Here is a 23996-nt window from a genome sequence, read left to right on the forward strand (position 1 = left end):
TTCTTTTTTGCATCTTTATTTGATCTTCATCATATCGATGTACATCATGGATGTTCTGTTGTTCAGTCGTCCTTTTAATTTACCTGTATAAATGTGATAAAGACTGTTCTCATTTACCAACTTACATTAAAAAAATAAATACTATCAAAAATTTGTAGAATGTGTCCTTTCCTTTTAAATACCTGGAAGTTCGCTGAGGTTAATCCACTTGATCATATGACCCATGTCCTGAAAATACACTGTACTTATGATATAAGATTTCTACAAGTAATAAATTACATACGAATTAAAATGACCTATACAGTACTAAAAATTACTTACAGTATTTGTGTATTTCCTTTCAAATACTCAAAATTTAGGCACAACCTAAAATTACTTACACACTACTTAAATGCAATTATTCTTTTTTTTTAATGTAAAGTAACTGGCGTTGCAATACTTAAAAAATCATGTTGCAATGAATAATTATATTCCACACGATCTACACACTTGAAAGTTAGCAGTTATTTAATCATATCCTCATTAATGCTGTTTAATCATTTACAAATCAGTCTTCCATATGATGTATACTCAGAAAATATACATGTATAAGTACATACACGTCTACACATACAGTACAAACATAAACAATATATACTTCACCACCCAAAGGTCACTTTACAGATGCAATAGAAATTAATTTAAATTGCTTAAATTTATAAAACTCTTTTTTCCCCTTCAGCCAGTGGAACAATTACCCACTCAGTGCAAATACACTCTACTCTGTTTTATTGTTCTCTTCAGATAACAACAGATGATTATCACCAACCACAGTCTTCTCAAAGTTTGCAGAGTAGTCTACGCTTAAATATAAATGAAACACATATAAATGTACATCTGTGGTGTTCTGTGTGCAGCATATGTATATTCCAACACATGCACAGTATTTTAAAGTGAGTGGGGAGTGTATTGTGTAAATGATGCTCCTCATTTCTGTTAAACACTGTTGGTGGTGTTTCTTCCAACTACAAAAACAGCTGCAAACATCCCGATAAGCCCAACGTCTTTATGACATCTCAAAATACCTTCAGTCTACTGAGGAGCTAATTAAGTTTTACTTTTGCATTACTGAAATGTAATTTCTGATTGCACTGTAAGTGTGACCAGAAATAAAAAAATAAAAATATCGTTTGACATTTCATATCCTTTTGTAATATCCTTCTGTAACAATTGTGATCTTTTTTATAATCAGCTCGATTTCAACAAGAGTGAAACATTTGTTGATTCAGTCATTTCAATTAAACTGTTTAAAGGGTCATCGTGACAAAAGGAAGATTAAAAGAATACATACTGATGAGGAAATAAAGTCACCAGAGATCACCGGTCTATTGCAAGACTATCACACAGAGGAAGACAACCATTCACACTCCTGTGTGAATTTAGAATCACCAGCTAACCTCAAACCCATGCGGGCGTGAGCATCACTTATCACTGTGGTCACATCAGGCCTCACACATGCAGGGCAAGACTTATGCGCTGTTATCTTGTTGGCCTTGTTGAGAGCAGCCACCCAGTCTCTCATGTCGGTCACATCATTGGCTTGCAGGAAGTACCGTCGCAAAAGTGCATTGATGACAAAGCAGAACTCTGTCTTGGGCTTTTTCTTCATTGTAGCTTCACTCACCTTAGAGATATACCTTAATTTCAGGCTGCCAACAGAGCTGGCTCCACTGGGCAAGTTCTGAGGGTTGTCCAGTTCAAATAGGCTGCACAAACAAATCAGCTTCCGTGTGCTTAAATACACCTGCAACAAAAGGATGTGCATGGGCAGGTGGGGGAATGACTGAAATGACGTGTCTGTCATTAACCCACAAGTCTGAGGAACTATGGTGTGGTCTTCCTGCCAGTGTTATCTGTGCAGGTGGATATAGTGCAACACAGTTAAACCCCACAGTTCAACAGGGCAATGGCACCACCTACTGTCTAAAAGGCCCCTCTGCACTGACTAGTAATGCCAAAGGATTATGGGTAATCCTCAGGGCAGGAGGATTCACGATCAGGTAATGGTATATCTCAGCCTTTCCCAAAGCTGAGACTGCTCAGACCGTCTTCAAAAGCAGAAAATCACACGAGGCAGACCCAATCTTAAATCTCTTTTCTAATCAAAAAATAAGAGAAAGTGATGTATTTCCTTGAATTTGTTTTTGGTCTTTTTGTTTTTTTAACAGCATTACCAACACAAACTGTTAGTAATAAATCGTTAATGCTACGCAGTCATATGCAAGGTGGCTACCGCTGCAGAGGGAATATTAGCAGCTAATTTGCAGTAAGTTTAGGTCAGAGTAATGAATAACAATTAAAATTAACCACCTCCTATAACCACTTTTTATATAAATAAATAAATTTCTATAAATATGTAACTCTCCACACTTCTCAAATCTCAGACTGAATTTGGTTATTACTGCAGTTCGTCTGCATTACCTTTGTGACCCACCAGGGGGCCCCAGCCCACAACTTAAAAACTACTGGTATATCAGATATCCGGGCCGGATAATCCGGCGTGTTGGTGTTGTTCCTGCATCATCATAACAATGCCGATCCATGATCAATAATACCACTGACAAATCATTTCCACCTGACATCACGGTGTTGGGCAGGTTGCTGAGATTTTTGGTCCACACCGTCAATGATGCTCATATCTGAGCAATGTAAATTAAGTAAACAAATTGAATTAGATATAAGTTTGATCACTGATATTGAAATTGTTCTTTTAAAACAGTTGTTGGCTTGGGACATCTTAGCTAGTTTTATATATATATATATATATATATATATATATATATATATATATATATATATATATATATATATATATATATATATATATATATATATATATATATATATATATATATATATATATATATATATATTTTCATTTTTGTTATATATATATATATATATATTTATAGCACTAAATCACAACAGCAGTCACCCTAAGGGGTTTAATATTGTATAATATATAATAGTAACAGCTCATTTCCTGAAGATGTTCCTCCATCTGTTTTCTTACCCTGCTAATTACACCTTCACCCCTCTCTTCCTCACACTGTTGTTGGACTGCGTTCTCTCCTCCTGCACATGTCCACAGCTAGTGCAAACAACTGCAGCCTCCAGTAACTGTGAGGGTTTACATTGTTGCTGTTCTGTGGACGGTGCTGCCCAGCAACTGTGGGTAATTTGACACACCTTTTCATTTTTGTTTGTCCATCTATAGACATCTATATAGACAAAGATAAAGAATATTATATTGAACCATTGGCCCGCAACTGTGTTTACCCCCACAAATGCCTGGTATGCCAGTTTACCAGTGCAGCCCTGTTCATCGGCATATGTCTGTGTAGCACACAAAGGACCTGATGCATGCAGTGTTGCAGGAGCAAATTATGTTTATCGGCAATATTTCCAAATACTTTTGCTTTGCACAGCTTTTCAGCTGCCTCCTTCATCCACACACCACACAGCTCTCTCTCATCAGGTCCCGGCATCCAACTGTAGTAGCAAAGGCATGACCAGGTGATTGAGAACAGCTGTGGGAGTCAGTTTCTGCCTATACCACACCCCGAAACCCACTGATCCACCTCTCCCCTGCAGCTGAGCCACAAACCACTCCCACTCCACTGTCTCCTTCACTGACAGTCTCAACCTCTGCTGAGAACACACACGGTCATTCAGATACAATGGTATACATCCACATAGACTTGGAGCAAAACGTCTTTCCCCAAACATCTCATACTCTATTTTCCACTCAGGTACCATCATAGCAGGTGAAGTCAATTCATCACAGTCGTCACTCACTCAGTCTGACCAACCTGGGTACTACTGACATCATTTGGGTCCTAAATGGTGGAGACAGGACCCCAAGTAAACATTATGAATCCCATATTGAGAGCTCTTCCTTAATAATGAGGAACCAGATATTTTTTGATCCCTTGAACTTCTCACCGTCTACACAAACATCACTATATAACTTTCCCAAGTCATAATAATTAACAACATCATTATAAATAACAAAAGACCAACAACAGAGAGTGATCAGAATCTGCTGGTGCTACCATCACTCCCAACACTTCTTAATGTCAGACCATTAGCAAATAACAAGAACAATCATAACACAGGGTTTGTTAAATATCACCCGCTAACCATAGTTTTGGTTATTTCACAAAAACAGGAGCAGCGGTGGGATCGCTGTGATACATAAAAAAGTTTTTAGAGAGTTATTCAAATTTGAAATATCAAAGTTTATTAATTATTATCTCTCTTAGAAACACAGTGAGCAAGTTAGATTCCCCAGCACAATCTCATATCAAGCATTCATGTCAATGAGGTTTAATTATTATAAAGCTCTATTTGTGGGATTATGCAAATCATCAGTGACTTCAACCCATTCACAATGCAGCAGCCTGAGTCCTTTCATGTCATTGCACCTGCCTGACTCATCACATCTCTCTAACTAAAATAAAGTTCCAGTAGCAGTTTTGCAATTTTGACTCAGGGGTGAAAATCCATCAGGGAAACTCTGAAGAGCTGTGAAAAGAAAGGTCAAATTTAAAGAGGTATTTTAACAGAGTTTTGACTGGAATTTCATGAAGATTAATTTCAAGGAGCTCTTTTCATAGCTCAGGCCCCTTTCAAGTGTTTTATCGCTCATAGAAAATCAGTTCTTCAGGTCCTGTGAGCAGAAAGTGATTACTAAAAACTACATTTGCTTCTTAAAATTCAAAATTTATAATCCAAATTCAGTGTTTACAATTAATTTTAAGATCACTAAGACTCATGATAAGCTCACTGATGTGTACAGATTCACACTGTAGTTCATAGACTTTTGTTTCTACAGGAAGTATGTAACCTTAAGTGTGCAATAGTTACCATGGATACATGTTAACAGCTTCTACAAGGTACTGAATCATGGGGCGTACTCAGTTTTTCACAGGCTCCTTCTTATTTTTTGGTTGTTTCTGTTAAATGATTAAATAATCTGTGTGATGTGCTGCGTTTTCGTTAGTGTGAGGTTCCTTGGTCAGGTGTACAGAACTTGTAGTGTGTTTCAGGTCATTTTACAGACTAACATGAAAGTAATGTAACAAATTAATTACTTTTTCTTACGAGTAATTCATTAATGCTAATACTTTTGTAAAAAAAAAAAAAAAGTGCTTTTTTGTAATATGTGTAATACATTAATTCTTTTAAGTAACGACTGACAACAAAGAGGGCACATATCTCCAACATGCACAAACGTGACCAACAGCATGTAATTAATTTGCATGAATGTAATATGATGCTTGGCAATAGTGGTGACTTTCAAAGAGGAGCCATTGATAATGAAATTAGAAATTCTTATCAGTTTCCATCCCTACAAGGAACATGACTCAAACACTGTCTCCTCCACACAGTCCTCATTCATAAAATGCATTCTTAAAATGCCTGAACATTACGGCCAACAGGTGGATTCATTTGAGCTAACAACCAGTGAAGAACCAACCAACCCAGGGACTTCACATTCTGTACTGCCACAAGATGGTGCTACACTCTAAAAACTGCAACTTTAATGAAAATCCAGCTTCACAGACAGAGTAATTGTATGACAGTTGTTTTGTTTTTTAAGTAGGGCTCTGTTTTGTAAATTAGACTTAATACTTGTAGTGGTTTATGTCCACTTTAAGCATTTTGGTACCAGATTTCTGAAAAAATACAAATAAAAAAAGCATCATCTAGCTTATTATAATATATTATAGCTGGTTTGGCTTAGCATAATAGCTTCATAACTTGATTTAAGTTATGAACGAATTTGGGAGGAGTAGTAAGAGCAAAAAATGAGTTATCATGCAAAATACCAACTGATATTTCTGTAATAAAGTTACATCTGTGTTTAAAACAGAACACAAGGAGCAAAGTGTAAAAATCACAAAAGCCAAATGATATTAAGAGCAGGAAACTGAAGAATGTGTCTGTTTAAGATACTGTGTGAAAATCACCACATAGGGGTTTCAGACTCACACTATAATACAACATTTATAAAGATATTTACAGGGCTCTAGAGTGCGACCAAAGTTTTCAGTGGTGCGACTAAAAAAAAATATTTGGTCGCACCGGTGCGACCAAATATTTTCGGGTAACAAAAAAAAAAAAAAAAAAAAAAAAATCTCTGCAACTCTCGGTGTGGTCAACAACAGACACACATTATGCCCCTATCGTGGACTAAACCAATCAGAGATAGTCAGGGGCGGGACCTCTCTGATTGGCCGTGGTCCAGTTGAAAGTGCAGGTGGAAGAGAGAGGTGAGTAGCTTGAATAAAGCCATATCAATTCATTAACGGATTCCACACAAAGACAAACACAGAGCGGACCCGACGCATCAGAATCAGCTTTGTCTTTCTCGGCTTTCTCACCCCACGGCCCGAACACGGACACGCTGTCGGAGCTTAGCGATTCTGATGCGTCGGGTCCGCGCTGTGTTTCCAGCAGCAAAAGAAGCAGCAAACTACGCTTCACATTTGATCAATGTCGTCATCAATTCCCTCTGACTTTTGCTGTTTTGCTTCCACCACGATAAAAATCACACTTCATGCACAGCTCCCTCTCTCTCTCTCTCTCTCTCTCTCTCTGTACTTCAAGAACAGCTTCCTGTCTCAAATCTCTGTTTTCTGCATTATCCATTCGCTTATTACCCACCAGTCTACCGTTGTTTACAGCGCTGTCAGCCGCAGTCTTTTTCTTTTCTTTTTCTTTTTTTCACTTAAATGATCTCGGACAAGAAAGCCTAATTTCTGCTGTTCAATACTGAAGAAATTTAAACTTCTTAAAATTATGCAAAATTGCAGAATATTGCAGAATATTTTTAAGGTTATCTGCTATAAAACGCCAGACCAGGAAAATCTCCTTCATGTTTTTCTGTGTTTTATTCTCAGTTACTTTGACACAAAGGCATCTGCTGTGATGTTCACAATTCTGATGAAGTCTCATGTGTATCAGTACTGATAAATGATCAGAATTATAATATTTCTGACTGTCTGAGGCTAAACTGAATCGAATCAGGACTTTGAGTACAGAATCGAATGGATTATAGAAATCAGTGATGATACCCAGCCCTAGTGAGCAGCCTAGGCCCGACAGAAATGGATGTAGCTGTGGGTAATAAGAAAAGATGAAAAGAACTATTGATAACTTTTGTGTTAAGGCCTGATCTGTCTGAAATTCATAGCCAGCTCTGACACGGTGCCATCAATCTTTGAATGCTGAAAAACCACAGTGTATCCAGAAAACACATTATATGCTTCAATAAATGCACTGCCCAAGTGTCCCCTCTCCCCACTGCCTTTCAGCAGCAGGCAGCAGCAAACAGGTCGTCAGAGGAGCCAAGATGATGATTAAGTTTAACATTTTCTACAATATTGACAAAGCAATTTAAGCACAAGTTTGTTAGTTAATAATTTAGAAATGAATATTGTCTGTATGGACTTCCCCCCCAAAGAAAGTGCACATGTAAAACTGCGGTGTTAAGCGATGCGGTTGAAAAATTTGAGTGCGCCTAACTTTTGTGCCGGTACGCCTAAATTTTTAAAGTTAGGCGTACCGGTGCGCCCATGTCAAAAAGTTAGTCTAGAGCCCTGTATTTATGAGGCCGTCTACAGGGTCAGATCAGAAATGAAGTCAGATTACAGTTTTTCTCGATTGCTTAAACACTATAACCAGGCCTCTAAACTAAAATTTCAAAACCATAAACGCTATTGGTCAAAAAGCTCACCCATTTCCCTGAACTATAAACACTATTCCCTGCTTTGACACATGACTCAAATTTGGTGAACTGGTACTGCAAAACTCTACACACAAATCCCTACATTTTACAGTGCTTACACCATATAGTCATGTAGAAAGCACTAGCATGCAATAATGTTAACTTAAGTCAGCATAGCTTGAGCCCAATTAGCACACAATTAACCAGGTGGAAACACTAGGAGTCAAAATTTAGCACACACCAATCAGAACCTGCGATGGATAGATAAAAGGGCCAAAGTCAGCTCATTCAGGTTTGAAACAATGGATCCAAAGAGATGCAAAGGAAGAGGACGTGGTGGAGAAAGAGGACGTGGTGAAAGAGGAGGACGTGGTGGAGAAAGAGGACGTGGTGAAGGAGGAGGTGGTGGAGAAAGAGGACGTGGTGAAGGAGGAGGACGTGGTGAAGAGAGGAAGAAAGAGGACGTGGTGAAGGAGGAGGACGTGGTGGAGAAAGAGGACATGGTGAAAGAGGAGGACGTGGTGGAAGAGGAGGAGGAGGTGGTGAAGGAGGTGGAGGTGGAGAACGACGGCGACAAGGAAGGGGAAGAGCAAGGGCACGAAGACAGTCAGTCTCGGATGAAATTCGAGCCACTTTAGTTGACCATGTCCTTGTCCATGGGATGACTATGAGGGAGGCTGGGCAACGAGTAGTACAACCAAATTTGAGTCGCTTCACTGTTGCCTCCATCATCAGAACCTTCAGGGAGGAAAACAGGTAGGTGTACTTGCAGTAAGACTGCTTTGTACAGTAACGTTTAAGTTACTGAATTTATGTGTCTTGAGTTTCAGTATGTTTCCATTATTTTCCTGTAAAATGAATGTGTGACAGTTACAGTAATGAGTGCTTCTATTTTGTAGGACACAGAGACGACCACCTGGTGGAGGCAGGTTAAGGCTTTTGTCGGAGGAGCAAGAGAGAACTTGTAAACATGGTAATTGCAAATAATGTAATCCGCCTGCAAGAGATTCAAAGGAGAGTGATTGAGGATGATCATCTTTTTCGAGGCATAAATGCCATCAGCCTCTCCACAATTGACCGCATCCTCCGAAAGAATCAATTCGGATGAAACAGGCATACCGAGTCCCTTTCGAACGAAACTCTGACAGAGTGAAAAACCAACGTGTGGAATATGTTCAGGTATGAGTTTTGATACTGTATAAGGTATTGTGTACCATCACAGCATGGCAGTTTATGCTGCCATTTCAGCACTCTTGAACTTTGGTTCAGGGTACCGATTGACTCTACTGTGTTATGTGTTTTGCAGAGAATCTTTGAGATTGAAGGACGGCCTGTTCCCCATGAAATGATCTTTGTGGATGAGGCAGGTTTTAACCTGACCAAAAGAAGGAGAAAGGGGAGGAACATAATTGGCCATCGGGCTATTGTAAATGTCCCTGGTCAGCGTGGGGGAATGTCACTATGTGCGCAGCCATCAGCCAACGAGGGTACTCCACCGCCATGCCGTACTAGGACCCTATAACACTATGCTTCTCCTTGCTTTTCTTGATGGTTTAAGACAACATATGTTCCAGCTGGACTACAGGGAACCAGCACAGCCAGAGCAGCCTCACTACGTTGTTGTGTGGGATAACGTCAGCTTCCATCGCGCTGCTCTGGTTCTGACTGGTTTACCAATAACCCAAGGTTTTCTAATATCTTTCTGCCTGCATACTCCCCTTTCTAAACCCGATAGAGGAGTTATTTTCGGCATGGCGGTGGAAAGTGTATGACCGAGAACCTTATGTCCGTGTTCACCTCCTTCAGGCCATGGAAGAGGCCTGCCTAGACATATCAGTAGATGCATGCCAGGGGTGGATCAGGCATGCAAGAGGATTTTACCCCGCTGCCTGGGCTGGGGCCAATATAGCCTGTGATGTGGATGAGATTCTCTGGCCTGACCCAGACCAAAGACAAGATGCTGTGGTGGGATAATGTTTCTGGTGTGTGTTGTACTGTATAGTACATGAATGACAATGTGCCACTGTACATACATTGGTTGCGTCTTTTTGTGTTTATCATGTGACAAGGGTTTTGAAGGGGAGAACCATAAGCAACCTAATTGTTTTGGAACTATTGTTTTGAATTAATTGTACCAGTGTGCAAAACTCTGTTGTAGTGTGTGTGTTTTTGAGGGCTTGTGTTTGATGTCTGAGGGCAAAGTTCGGTTTTTCAGCAGGAGTGAATAGTTTTGGGTGTAGAGCTTCATTTTGACCTGGAAATAGGATGTTTGGGGAATTGAGTGAGATGTTATGGATTTGTGTTTACTGTTGTGCGGATATGAGGCGTAGTTTCAAGAAATGTGTTTTAGCAATCGAGAAAAACTGTAATAGTGCAAACACTCAGTTACTGAGACATCAGCATAAGTGAAACTGTTCTGAATGTGAACACAGATGTGAAAGATCAGTATGTGCGTACATGATGTTCAAGTAACTATAACGACAGCTTATCTGAATCCTGTGGTTTCTGTGTTTTATCTAGTTTGCTGCACTGAGCTCACTTAGTTGTGTTAAGTCTTCAGTTTGCCTTCTTTACTTTGCTGTGTGAAATATCAGAGAAAACAAGCCTGGAATGAACAAATCCTGAACTGAGTGAACAAAAATAAAAATGACGGGGAGAAGGACATTTTGGGCTACAATCTGTTGCTTATTGATTATACACTGCGTTGTCAGATTGGATGTTGCTTAAGAATGCATGCAACGCAGTGTAAAAATAAAGCACATTAGGTCATCTTTTTATATAGAAACCTCCAAAACCTCCAAACCTCCAAAAGTCAATCCACCAGCTATATTAGTATGAAACTCTCAGGTGCACTGGGCCTGATTACATATAAGGAAGTTTGCAGTAATATGAAACAAGTCCCAATTATCAACTTGGTGTCATCTGCAGGAAGAAATTGAGAAGTAAAATTATGCATATTGCATTACTGGCTCAAAACCATATTTTGGTATTAGCAGTTATAAGCAGAAAGCAAACCAGACTTAATTTTTGTGAAGACAGAAGTTTGACGTGACTGTTCAATGAGCAACAACTGGAGAGGAAACACTGACAAAACAAAACTGAAATCTGCTAATGCTCTTACTTCTGTTTTCATAGGGCTGGATAACATTTGCTGACGTACTTACTAAATAATTGATCATTAATTAGTAAGCAGTTAACTGATATTACACAAATATGCGTCAGAAATGCAAATTTAGCAACTGGTTGATTCACACGAGAGAAAGCCACCTAATATATCTAGGTATACATGTCTCTCTATGCTGGCAAAAGCTTTACGCTCATGTCATCTAGCTTTGAAAATGCTGTCAGCAGGTTTTTCTGGTTTGTTAGATCCAACAAAAATCACTTAATTTATAAATTTGGAAGAAAACAGCAGGTCCAAAAAGAGAGTCTTAAATTACAAAAAAGTCAAAGCAAGCTGCAAATGGTGCTAATATGATGATGACTGAGCCACACAAATGTGTTTCAGACTCATGAGGCACTTTAATCATGATAAAAAAGATCATGTAAATTCCAAACATGAAAACTTGCGTCGCATTAAGAATGTGGTTAGAAGGTAAGTTAAGACTGATTGTAATCATACTTGTCAGTGAGACAAACTGCTGTATAAAAGGTTCACCTCGACACTCCTACAAACACATGGTAACCATTTCGCTGGCATCATGCTCGGTCTGCAGAAAATCCTGCTCCTCCATCTTCTGGCATGCGTCAGAAAGCTTGGTAAGAAAGTTTTGTTATTATTCTCTGATCATTTAGTATGGCGTTAACTACTTTAGTTTGTTCTTTTACTTTTTTCAGCACATGGAAGTGACATCATACATGGCAAAAAAGCCCCAGAGAACTCGATGCAGTACATGGCCTCTGTGCAGGACAACAATGGTCGACATGTTTGTGGAGGATTTCTCATCAAGGAGGACTTTGTAGTCTCGGCTGCACACTGTGATGACTCGTGAGTGATCAAACATCAAACATCTTCTGCTGTAATCTCTGACTCATGTCAATGAAACACATTTAGAAAATGTATTGATTTCCTTTCAATGATCACTCCTTCAGCAACCCCACACACATTGTTCTTGGCAACCACAATCTGAAGAATGGCAATCATCAAAAAATAAGGATTGAAAACAAAATCATCCATGAAAATTATCAACGGGTTGGACTGGGTGATGACATCATGCTCCTTAAAGTAAGTGCATGTTCATGTTCACAACAGTTTCACATGACATATTTGCTGTCTTATTATTCTAATTACAATGCAACAAAAGAGCAATCATATGAAGACTGGCATTTTTACTTTATGTTGTTTGTCTCCAGTTGACTCAGAAAGTTCAGCTAAATGGCAGAGTACAAACAATTCAGCTTCCACCTGCTGAAATACACCTTCAAGAAAACCAAGTGTGTCAGGTGGCTGGATGGGGAAAAACTAAAACTGATGATAATAAACCTGCTGATGAGCTGATGGTGGTGGACGTGTCTGTCATTGACAAACAAGTCTGTAAGGACCAGTGGGGTGGTGTTCCTGCCAACGTTATCTGTGCAGGTGGATACAAAACAACCAAAGGATTCTGTCAGGTATGTGTTCTGGTTTCACAGAAAATTAAATTTGTGTTCCATTAACAAAAGAATAATTTTTTTAAATTGAAAAATTTAAATCTTTGCTCCTCACAGGGTGATTCTGGGGGACCTCTGGTGTGTGACGGGTTAGCTGTTGGCATTGTTTCTTACAACCACAATGGTATCTGCAATTACCCAGAGGATCCCAATGTCTACACCGACGTCAGGAAATACCTTCAATGGATCAACAAAACTGTGACTGACAGAAACAGTTTTGTGTAAAAGTTCAGCTTTTGCATACTGAAACTTAAATATTTTGAAGTGGTTTTCTCTGCTTGCTTTGTCATTGTGACCAAAAAATGGAAATAAAAATGCATCTGACAAGCTGCAGTCTCATTCCCTTTATTTCAGTGTCATTGCAAACATATGAGTTAACAAAACAGACTCTATATTACAGGTGTCGAACTCCAGGCTTCGAGGGCCGGTGTCCTGCAGGTTTTAGATGTGTCCTTGATCCATCACAGCTGATTTAAATGGCTAAATTACCTCCTCAACATGTCTTGAAATTCTCCAGAAGCCTGGTAATGAACTAATCATGTGATTCAGGTGTGTAGACCCAGGTTGAGATCGAAAACCTGCAGGACCCCGGCCCTTGAGGCCTGGAGTTCGACACCCCTGCTCTGTATGATAGTCTTTTCTTGCAGACTCTACACTCTGCCTTTGCATTGTTAATAAAATTGAAATGGTTCCAGATTTTGCTTCTTTTCCTGGTGTCACTCATTTTCTTTACCATACCTTTCTAATGTGACGATGTTGTCTCTTGTTGTTGCTCCCGGCTCTCTTTCTCTCTCTCGCCCTCCTGCTCTTTTCGTGTGCTACTGCTGTTGTGAGTGTAACAAGAGGGCAAGAGAAAGGAAAAAAAACCCACGGCTCCCAATAAGGAGCCGGCTCGCATCGCCGGGTCCAAGAGCCACTTCGTTCGCGACCGACCCATCACTACAGAGTCACCAATTGATGAACAATATAAAATTATATTATATTTGAAATCATTTTTTCTCTTATACAAAGACTACCTGATTCATGCAGACAAATGCCACACCAAAATATATACTAACAGAAAATATCACTTAAGCGAGAATAGCGTCTCATCACAGAGATAACATACGTCATATTCAACGACATCTGGAACCTGTTTCTGACTTTTCTGAAAACATTTAAAAAAAAAATTTCAGTTTATTTTTTCTTTTATGTATTTATTTTTTTTTTTTTAACAATTTATTTAATGCATAACAGGTACTGAGCTTTAAATTACTGGACCTCAATAACTTCAGATTATTATATAATACTGATGTGAAGGCAAAAGTGAGGTCAGAGGTCAAATGTGATAGCCCATACACCAGCATCTTCTCCTAAACGTTTCCAGTACAAACAAAGGGAGCAGAATTATAAGCAGAGTTTTAAAGATAAAAGTCATTTTATAAAAGTTTGACCTTTTTTGACCTATAAGAAGAGGCCAGCATTCCCAGGAATTTCTATATATCATTCCGTATATGCCTATATATTCTCAATACGAACAATGACAGTAATGAACATATATAACATTATTGTCACTTCAACCTTCAGAGAGTTTCTATTTACCTTGAAGGAGAGGTCAGAAGTCACCAAGATGACAACTGAGATGCAGGTTTCATTACTGAGATGATTCACGAGTGTTTCACTGAGTGTGTATGTGAAAGCTGCTTCATCTGCTTTGTTAAGAAACTCATTTTAGTTCATTACACATTATCCAAAAGTGTCAGTACAAGTTAGCATTTTTCTGTTTTTTGGTTGTTTCTTTTCTTTGCCTGTCCCGTTCGGCACTGTGGCAATCAGAATTATTGTGTGAAGGCCAAGAGAAATGCCCAACGCATTTATTTTTCCAAGTGGAACATTACGGCTTATCCATACTGGTTCACTTGATCTTTATTATTTATTTATTTATTTATTTTTAGTTATTTATTTTAAGTTTTAAGTTATTACAAATGGAAAAGACATGATTGGGGGATTGGAAAGGGAAAAACGTAGAGAAGAGAAGTTCAAGAAAAGGAGAGGGAAAGGGAAATAGAGGGGAAGAGGGACAGTGAGAAAGGAGACTAAAAATCCGCTGGATCACCTGCTGGAAGAAAAAGAAGAAAACAAGCAAAAAGAGAACAACACAGTAGGGAGACCACAGCATCAACCTGGATAAGTTGATGCTCACGCACCTCTGCACGTGAACGTGCTTGTATTCAAAAGGTTCCTGTGAGAGTGATAACTTAAGATTAGCATTTGTTCTTAGAAACATATAATCATTTATGCTTAGAGATATATAATCGTTTGTATGTTGATAAAATATCATCCTTATTTAGGTCTGCTAAGGTTCTGTGTGCACTGTGTGCACCATGAGAGGGGAGGACGTTCACGTCCTTCTGCTGTTTCAGCATACCTCATACACATGTTAAGTTCATGGGAAGGTTGCATCTTGTTTGGTGATATATGGTATGGCGGAACACACACTCTATATCTTTTCAGTTACAACAGTCTTTTGTCTTAGTTGGGCTGCTGCAAGGAGGACTCCCACTATTCTCCCAGGAGGCTCCTGGCACTGGTCATCTTGGGAGTTTCATCCTTTTGCAAATAACATAGTAAAACATCGTTAGGCCTGGCTGAGCAGTTTTCACAGGCTCATATTTTGACACACACACACACACACACACACACACACACACACACACACACACACACACACACACACACACACACAGGCGTATACTTTGCTCACACACACATGCCTGCTTGAGATTGTCATGTGTTAATGGAACTATGCATATTCATGTAATCACTGTTGTCAATAAAAGGAGCGGTACGGGGAGTCCGTCCGAGGTTGACGGGGTTCAAGTGGAAGGAACAGCGCTTGACCTTGGTTGGCTTCCCTCGCGAGTGAACACACAAAGAGCTCTGTCTTGTGTCTTGTTTTGCTGATGGAGTTGGTTGTCTTACGTTCCAGCAGGGTTTGTGCTTAGATAAACCCAACAGTTCCTCCATCTAACTATCTGATAGTGGGTGTGGTGAGCCATAGCCCTGCCCCCCAAGACATGAAGCAGGCATGGATGAGATCCAGCCCCCAGACATCTAGAGGCCCCCCAGAGCACGAGAGCCCTGGGAGGACCACTGGAGGGGCAGCTGTGCCACCCACCTAGAAAAGAGCTGAGGAGAGCCCCCAGCGTTCCTGCAGGCTCTGCCAGCAGCCAGCTGTGCTAGAGTGGACTGAGCTGCGAGCCTAATTTTTAAATATTAATATTCATGTAAACTCTGAAGTGATATTAAGGTGTTTTACGAACACAGTTTAAGGTATTTTTGGTGTTTGAACTATTTAAATAGGCAGCTATAAGCGTCTGTAGAGGGAGTATTATGGTTCCTAACCACCGTGAACACGTTTAACAGATGGTTTCTCCTAAAAGCTTGAGTATTAATTAATGAATGAACTAATAGGCACAGTTCAGAGGAACACTGAGGTGTTCTCGGGCCAGCAAAGAAATGCAATCTCTCCAGTGTGCCCTAGGTCGCCCAGGGCCTCCCTCTGGTGGGCCATACATGGAACACCTTGCCCAGGAGGAACCCAGGAGTAGGGCTGCCACAAATGATTATTTTGATAGTCGACTAGTCACCGATTATTTTTGCAATTAGTCGACTAATCAGATCATGCATCCATTGGACGTAAAACCTACGGCTTATTGCACCAGCATGCATCTGCTCTTATATTACTGTCATCACAGCTTGAAGTGTTTAAGTTATGTGCTAACTATAAATAAAGACAAGATGATAGTTTATTAAACTTTTAATGAAATTTGCAGATTGTCTCGGTGGAGTGTAATAAACTCAGCCATCTGGTCTTTGCTCCCTAAAATATAACAGGACACTGGAGTAAATTCTCAACCATCTCACACTTCTGTTTAATCAGTTTTCTGTTTGATGTTTATTCAGCTGTGTGAAAACAATAATATTTTTAAGTTATCTAAGTGAATTATATATCATGTTTAACCTGAGTAGTGAAAGACCGCGGGGGGGTTGAAAACGATGTGCCGGGAGTCCGCTGTTCTCGCCGGCTCTAGTGAGCCTTGACCTCCCAGTCACCTATCGAGCTGGTGGGTAACAGACGTCTCTGAAAACGTCGCAGCACTTTTGCAAATATTTTATGTCTTGATAAATCAAGCAGATATTTGAAGTTTACACAGCTACATCCTTGCCTCTCTCAAAGTTTATTTTGTGACACAGAAAGAGTTATAGGAGTCATATATAACTCCAGTTTCCATTGTTGGAAACTGGAATTGGCTGCGTCGTGCTATGAATTCTGGGATAGGTTGGGCCACGAAGAATACACCTGACCCATCCTTCAAATCTGGGGAAAAGGAGGACGCATTTGTCGGCCGCATTTGTCGGAGTCTTCAAATTTGGACAGTCTTCGTTGCGTCACTGTAACGTAATCGGCCTACAAATGCAGCCTCCGAAGGATGCAGCCCCTGAATTTGGACACAGCTATGATACTGGAGACTGCTTCTTCTTCTTCTGCGTTTAACGGCAGCTGGCATCCTTGTAGATGCATTGCTGCCATCTTCTGTTTCAATCCATTATTACTCTCTTAAATCCTACTACTTATCCCTGCGTCTTTCAGGATTTTACAAAGCTTCAAACGACACATCGACTATTAAATAAGTCGTCGACATTTTGATAGTCAACATAATCGTGACTAGTCTACTAATCGTGGCAGCCCTACCCAGGAGGCATCCCAATGAGATGCCCTAACTCCCTCATGTGGCTCTAATAGTCTTTGTGATTATTTCTCTTTAAATATTTTTTTTGGGGGGTGGGTGGGGGTCTAGGAGCAGACACAGCCTCTTTGGGGATGGGTTTGGAGAGATGATGAAAGAAGAGAAGAGAAGCTGCAGAGAGACTTACAAGTTTCCGACTCAGTATGGTCACATTACATTTGGCCACCACTTCAAGCTGATGTGAAATACTACACACTGTCATTCGGTTACCCCCCGCGGCTTATCACGATGGATCCTATCCCAGCTGTCTTAGGGCAAGAAACAGGGTACACCCTGGACAAGTCACCAGTCTGTCGCAGGGCTGTCTCTATTCTCTATTTCTGCTATCCATAGATGGCAATCAGCGAGGCTGTACTGAAGACCAGCGTTGTCATCTATTCTCCTCCAGTTGATCAGCTACCTGATGGTGGTAACCAGGCCTCACTGTTACATGTTTCCATGTCTATGCTTTGTACTTACCTTTTCCTCTTTGTTTCGCTGTGCCTTCAGTAACCTTGTCAAGTCACCGCTCAACTCACCTGCAGCTCAATAATCTGGACGCCGGCCTCCACGGCAAGATTCACTTTATTCACTTAGTGACTCAATTCTAGAAACCTAAACAACCCACTGCTCTCACCTGCCTGTCCTCTTGCCCGGTATCTTCTCAGGATCATTCACTCATTCATTCACTCACTAAAAGTTGATCATATAAAACCCAGATTTAATTTCATTTTTTATAAAATGTGAAATGATGAAATGAAGGAGGAAACGTAGATAATGTGACAGACTGTGTTGCAATGCAGTCAGTGAAAATGTTCCAGAACAACCAAAGATAGCGTGATTGACTGAGATATCACAAGCTGCATCCTTGCTCCAATTAAGGATGTGGTAAAAGAAGTCAAGACAAGTGTTGACATGTTTAGCATGTAGTGATAAGATTCCCCGCTGCTGTTATTATCTTCCTTTGACGTTAACTAGTAACGACTTTCTGAACCTCTTCACAAAAAACATTTAACCATTGGAGAAAAAATTACTCATAACCATCTCACAGACAAAACATTATGCACAGCTACTTTCAGTACCATTGATATTCATTAAGAGTATTTTTCTCCAATTGATCTTTCTGAGTTAACTTCAGTAGTTACTTCCTCCAAACCATCAGCATGTCTTTTAGACTCCATTCCTACAAGACTGCTCAAAGAAGTCCTGCCATTAATTAATGCTTCAATTTTTTTTAATAAAAAAAAAAAGATGTTATGGATAAGTCTAAAAATTAACAAACAAAACAAACAAACAAAAAACCCCACAATGGTTGTCTAATACTACTAAGTATTTATCACTCTGATTCACCCTCTGCCAACTCTGCTGAGATATATATATGGATTTATCAGTACATATCCATATTTTTATATCTATGTATAAAAACAAAGCTGACACTCTGACTTCGTCAGAGGTGTGAGCATCACAGCAGATGCCTTTGTGTTAAGGAAATTTTTCTAGTCTGGCTTTTTATAGCAGATAACCGCCTTAAAAAATATTCTGCAGTAGATGAAAAACTGAAGAAAACCATGAATCAAAATATGAACATTATCTGATGCTGCTAAAGTGAAGCAGAGCAAAGTTACAGAGTTACAAAGTTACTGGTGCGTAATAAGCAAGTGAATAATGCAGAAAACAGATATTTTTGATGGTAAACTGGTCTCTGAGTACACTGAGAGAGAGAGCTGCGCAGGAAGTGTGATTTTATCGTGATGGAAGCAAAACAGTCAAAGAGGGAATTAATGACGATGTTTATCAAACGTGAAGCGTAGTTTGGATCTTCTTTTGCTGCTGGTTCAGTAAATTTTGGTTTATGTGACGAAACCTGCAGCAGAGTAAGCAGATTCTTACTCTGGATGGCATTACATACCTACCATTTTTGACCAGGATATTAAATATATTAAACACATATTAAACACATACGTAGGACTGCTTTCTTCCATTTGTGTAATATCTCTAAAATTAGAAATATCCTATCTCAGTGGGACGCTGAAAAACTAGTTCATGCATTTATTACTTCTAGGCTGGACTACCGTAATACATTATTATCAGGATGTACTAAAAACTCCCTGAAAAGCCTTCAGTTAATCCAGAAGTTTTGGAAGTTTTTCCTTCCCACTGTTGCCAAAGCGCTCATAGGGAGTTATATTGTAATACATATATTATCTTTACCTTACATTATAAAGCGCCTTGACACAACTGCTGTTCTGATTTGGTACTATATAAATAAAACTGAAGCTAACTGAGTTACATAAAGCTGGTGGTCACCAAACACTGACTTTATTTAACTGTTAAAAAATCTTAATGCTCATTAAAAAAATATTAGGACATTTTTACCACAATGTAATAAGGCTGTACATGTATAAGCCTCTATGTGTCGAGGCATCTTACCACTTATATGAAAACACTCGGGTTGCATTGCAGCTGATTTAAACAAAAGTTTAAACAAACAAACTATTTTAAATTTTCTATTAAAACCCAGTTTGATTTTGTTGCTTCAAGGTACGAGCTAAACAAGCTGTCACCCTGTTTGTCCACCCAGAGAAAACAGAAATAAGGACTCTCAGTAAGCAGAAGAGTAGAAGCAGCTCACTTATCTTCTAAATTCAAGTCTTTTGGTAAGAAAGGGGTGTATATAATATTCTGTGTTTATTCTAAAACTTGAAGTCTGCATTTTGGAAAGTTGCAAAACCACATTCATCAAAGGATGTTACTGCAAGCTGTGATAAAATCATGTTTTGTGAGGCGCATACTCTGCATTAATTTGTACTTATTTCTGTTCTGATATGCCTCAGATGATAATAAGTAGCAGCACATCAGCACCTTTTTTCTGGCCCACCAATGTGTAAATATGAACGTTTTAACTTGAGCTTTTCTCTAATGCCATTTGCACTGGAACGCTGCTTTATATGACCCAAGTGCAGAACTGAAGCTACATTGATATTAAATAGTCAGATATAAAAATCATTTTTCACTCCTCCACACTGAAAATAATTTGAGTTATATATTTCTCCTTTTTTCACTTTTTAAAACTTTCAAATTACATGCATAATTATTATTTTTGTTTTATTGTTGATACCACGTCATATAATCTACTGATGATCTTGGATTTTAACATATTCAGCTATCCTAAACAAATAAGGGAAACCTTTAAATATATATATTTTTAGTTATCAGTTAACTTGTTTGTACTTGAAAGATTGTAACAGCTTTTTTTTTCACAAAATAAATTATTGGCCGACAGCCTTCGAGTGTTCCTAATTTTTTGCTGCCTGGTTCCAGACAAGATTTAGAAATGTGATTTTTGTCTGATGACCTTTGAAAGCACCTTGAGGCAACTGTTGTTGTGATTTGGTGCTGTATAAATAAAATTGAATTATATTAAATTTAAATAACAATAATAAAAAATAATAATAATGACCTATGTTACCTTGACCTATGTTCATATCCAGAATGGGATGATCCTTTTCCTGGATTAAAACAAGAGACCTGCACAGTAAGAAGACTCAATAAGCAGCTCTCCTCAGACCGATGCACACCTGGCTTCCTCTGGTGGTCAAAGAACAGAACAAATATTTCTGTGACAGGGCATAAAAAAAGACAAATGCATGATAGTCTAAATGGCTGAAAGCAACAAAAACTCAAAAATCTAACAGAAACAAAAATATGAATACTGGAAAAAAATGAAAAAATGGAAACATATGAAGCTCATGCGTAAGTATTTGAACTTTACTTCCCACCTCTATTGTCAGCACATAGAAAGTAGCGCAGGGAGCGGCAGAGAGAGGCCGACACAGTGTTTAATCTTTAAATAAAGATTTAAAATATCATCTCATATTTGACCTCTGACCTCTCCTTCAAGGTAAATAGACAGATTTAAATGTTGAAGTGATAATAATGCTGTACAGAGCCATTTAAAACTATGTTTATCACTGCTATTGTGTGTATTGAGAACATATAGCCATATAAGATTGATATATAGGAATTCTACATATCACATTACATTAGAACGTTGACCTCATCTTTAAGGTCAAATAAGGTCAAACTTTTATATCTTTAAAACTGCTTATAATTCTGCTCCCTTTGTCTGTGCTGGAAACATTTAGGAGATGACGCTGGTATATGGGAATTCTAAATGTCACATTATAGTTTGCATCCAAATGTCACATTTGACCTCTGACCTCACTTTTACTTTTCATGTTTGCCTTTCTTTCAAGTCGACCCCAAAATATGTTAGATAGTTAAATAATTGTTAAACAAAAATATTGTAAGAACGAGTTAGTTAGAAATATACTGCTTATATAGTATTGTCAAATTATTGAGGTCCAGTTTTCTAAAGATCAGTACCTGTTATCCATTATCCACTCCTACATAATGTCTGTGTAATCACATTGAACATCTGTCATGCTACATGACACATCAATAAATAACAATAATAATAAAATAATCAGTAATAATACCAACATCACCTCTACTGTTGTACTACTATGGATAGTAACAATAATACTGATAACAAAAACGAATAAATCAGTGAAGATAAATAATGATATTAATGAAAATATGAATGGAAATATGTTTAAAGAAGGCTGCTAAAATATCTGTGAAAAAGAATGACCCTGGTAAATGGACTGGTTCTTATATGGTGCTTTACACGGTTAGCCTCACCCATTCACACATTTTTAAAATGCTTTTTCTATGTAAGTGTCTATCCAACATTTACACACATTCATACTCTATGCTCTTCGTCGGAGAGCAACTTGGAGTTAGTATCTTGCCCAAGGATATTTGGCATGTGGACTGGAGCACCCAGGGATCGAACCACCAACCTTCGCAGATGACTTGCTCTAACCCCTGAGCTTCAGCCACCAAGGAGGCGTCATTATTGGGCAGGTCAACAGTGTTTTTGTTCTTTATTACACCTATCCTCTAAAAGACTGGTCATACACAGACAGAGAGCTAGAAGAAATGTGTATGGAGGTGTGGATATATTATCTCCAGTTTCATCTTTTATATGATTTTTTATATGGTGTGAAATTATCTAGACCATTCAGAACCCCTTTAGAACCCCACAGTATATTAATAGAAATATATAATATGTGCATAGAAATATGTGCCCTGGATTAAGCCACAATGATGGGAAACATCAGTAATAACTGTAACTGCACCAGCTGTTTTATAATTGCTTTGTTTGAGAACCAATTTGGACTGAATTGCTGATGTTCACTTACTGTAACTGAACTGCTGTTTGCCTGTTGAGGTTTTGCATCTGATGTCGTGCACACAACACTCAGCTGCCCGCTATAGTGGAAGTGATAACCGGTAGCATTCAAGTCCAATAACTACTTATCACTTCCTTCTTGTTAGTTATCTTCCGCTGTGTTGGCTGCAGCAATCATCAAGGGCAGAAAGTGAATCCTTTTTTTTAATCGCTTTCCTGCTGATGTAGATAAACAAAGATGAACAACAACAAAAAAAAACTATTTGATATACCAGCATCAGATAAGTAGTTATCAGTTATTTGGATTTTTAAAATCATCAAAATCAATTTCAAACAATTTTTGAACATTTACATTTTTTACATTTTAATTTTCTCTAATTTTTTCTCTCATCTTCTTCATCCGCCTCCTCAACCACTACTCTCCTCCTCATTGCCATCTCACTCCTAAACTGAAGTTAGGGTTCTGACATAAGAAAACCAAGAGGAAGAGGTTTATTTAATTTTGATTAGTTATTGTCAGCAGATCAGGCATATCCCCCCGTCTCCAGAAGGCCAACAAGAAATAGCTAAACAACAGCACAATGTTGTAAGTGAACATTATGCTGGCTAACATTACACTCTAACATCCTAACACTTTTAATAACACTTTGAAATTACTTTCCTTCTGATCAACAGAGCACATGGCAGTGGGTGCACTAGTGACTCTTTGCTTGTGCCACTTAATGTAGAAAATATGGACGACTTATTAGCTCCTCAAAAATGAAGCCAAAACGTCTCTATCGCCCCCTGGTGTCTGGCTGCAGTATAGGTCATAAACCCTGCCTCCTCTATGTTAGCGGCTGGGACCCTTTTTTAAAAGTCATTGGTGTCATTAAGCACATGTTAGGCAGGTGTCAAAGGAGCATGCTAAAAATAGCCTACTTCTACTAATTTAGATAGAAGAGAGAGGTTTGTGGTGGTGTGAGTCTCACAGTGTAACAGCAGAACAAAGTGTCAGAAAACAAGTAGAAATGAACCAGAGTGAAAAGGAGTTCTTTGACTATAAGGGCTGGCAATGTGTGACAAAGTTATAATATTTTTAGGATGTCAGGAGGTCTTACTGTTTGGCTTAGATGTCCTGTGTGCATTAAAAAATGCCATGCTGATGAAGTTATCGAACAGCTTAATGACTGAAACAGGAGATACAGCACCTTGTAATGGCTGTAAACCAGAGACACTATGAAACATCACCTCTGGTTTTCTTGGCAGAGTAATTAGGCCCCATCTACACAGCAACAGACTGCATTTCATTAAATTAGTAACTGCAAAAACTGCAAAAATGTATTTCCTTCTAATTAATAAAGTTTCACAACTGTGAGTTCAGAGAAGTGCGCTGAAGTTTGATTCTTATCTGGAAATTGTGGTTTCTGCCGTTCATCTAGTTTGCTGTAGAAAGATAGTGACAAATGACCATGTCGAGCAGTTCCAAGGAACAGTATCATGGACTTGCATCTGCCGTTTTCAATTCTAGATGAACAAAGTTAACAAAAACACTTTTTATGTGTTT

The 23996-nt window shown here is 38.8% G+C and overlaps 1 protein-coding gene and 1 long non-coding RNA gene across 2 annotated transcripts; one reads left to right on the forward strand and one right to left on the reverse strand.

The window, feature by feature from the left end:
• Positions 1–6: 6 nt before the first annotated feature.
• LOC120436356 lies at positions 7–1411 on the reverse strand. The gene is made up of 3 exons (XR_005610345.1): positions 1331–1411; positions 183–228; positions 7–83 (listed from the first exon to the last, which is right to left on the reverse strand). It is a non-coding gene; the product is annotated as an uncharacterized LOC120436356 (long non-coding RNA).
• A 9987-nt stretch (positions 1412–11398) lies between these two features.
• On the forward strand, positions 11399–12746 carry LOC116323255 (duodenase-1-like). The gene is made up of 5 exons (XM_031743541.2): positions 11399–11533; positions 11612–11762; positions 11867–11999; positions 12128–12385; positions 12482–12746. Exons 1-5 carry the CDS (start codon positions 11476–11478, stop codon positions 12647–12649), a joined length of 768 nt encoding a protein of 255 aa, XP_031599401.1. The 5' UTR covers positions 11399–11475; the 3' UTR covers positions 12650–12746.
• Positions 12747–23996: the final 11250 nt, after the last annotated feature.

This window comes from Oreochromis aureus, linkage group 23, assembly GCF_013358895.1.
Source record: "Oreochromis aureus strain Israel breed Guangdong linkage group 23, ZZ_aureus, whole genome shotgun sequence".
Classification (NCBI taxonomy): Eukaryota; Metazoa; Chordata; class Actinopteri; order Cichliformes; family Cichlidae; genus Oreochromis; species Oreochromis aureus.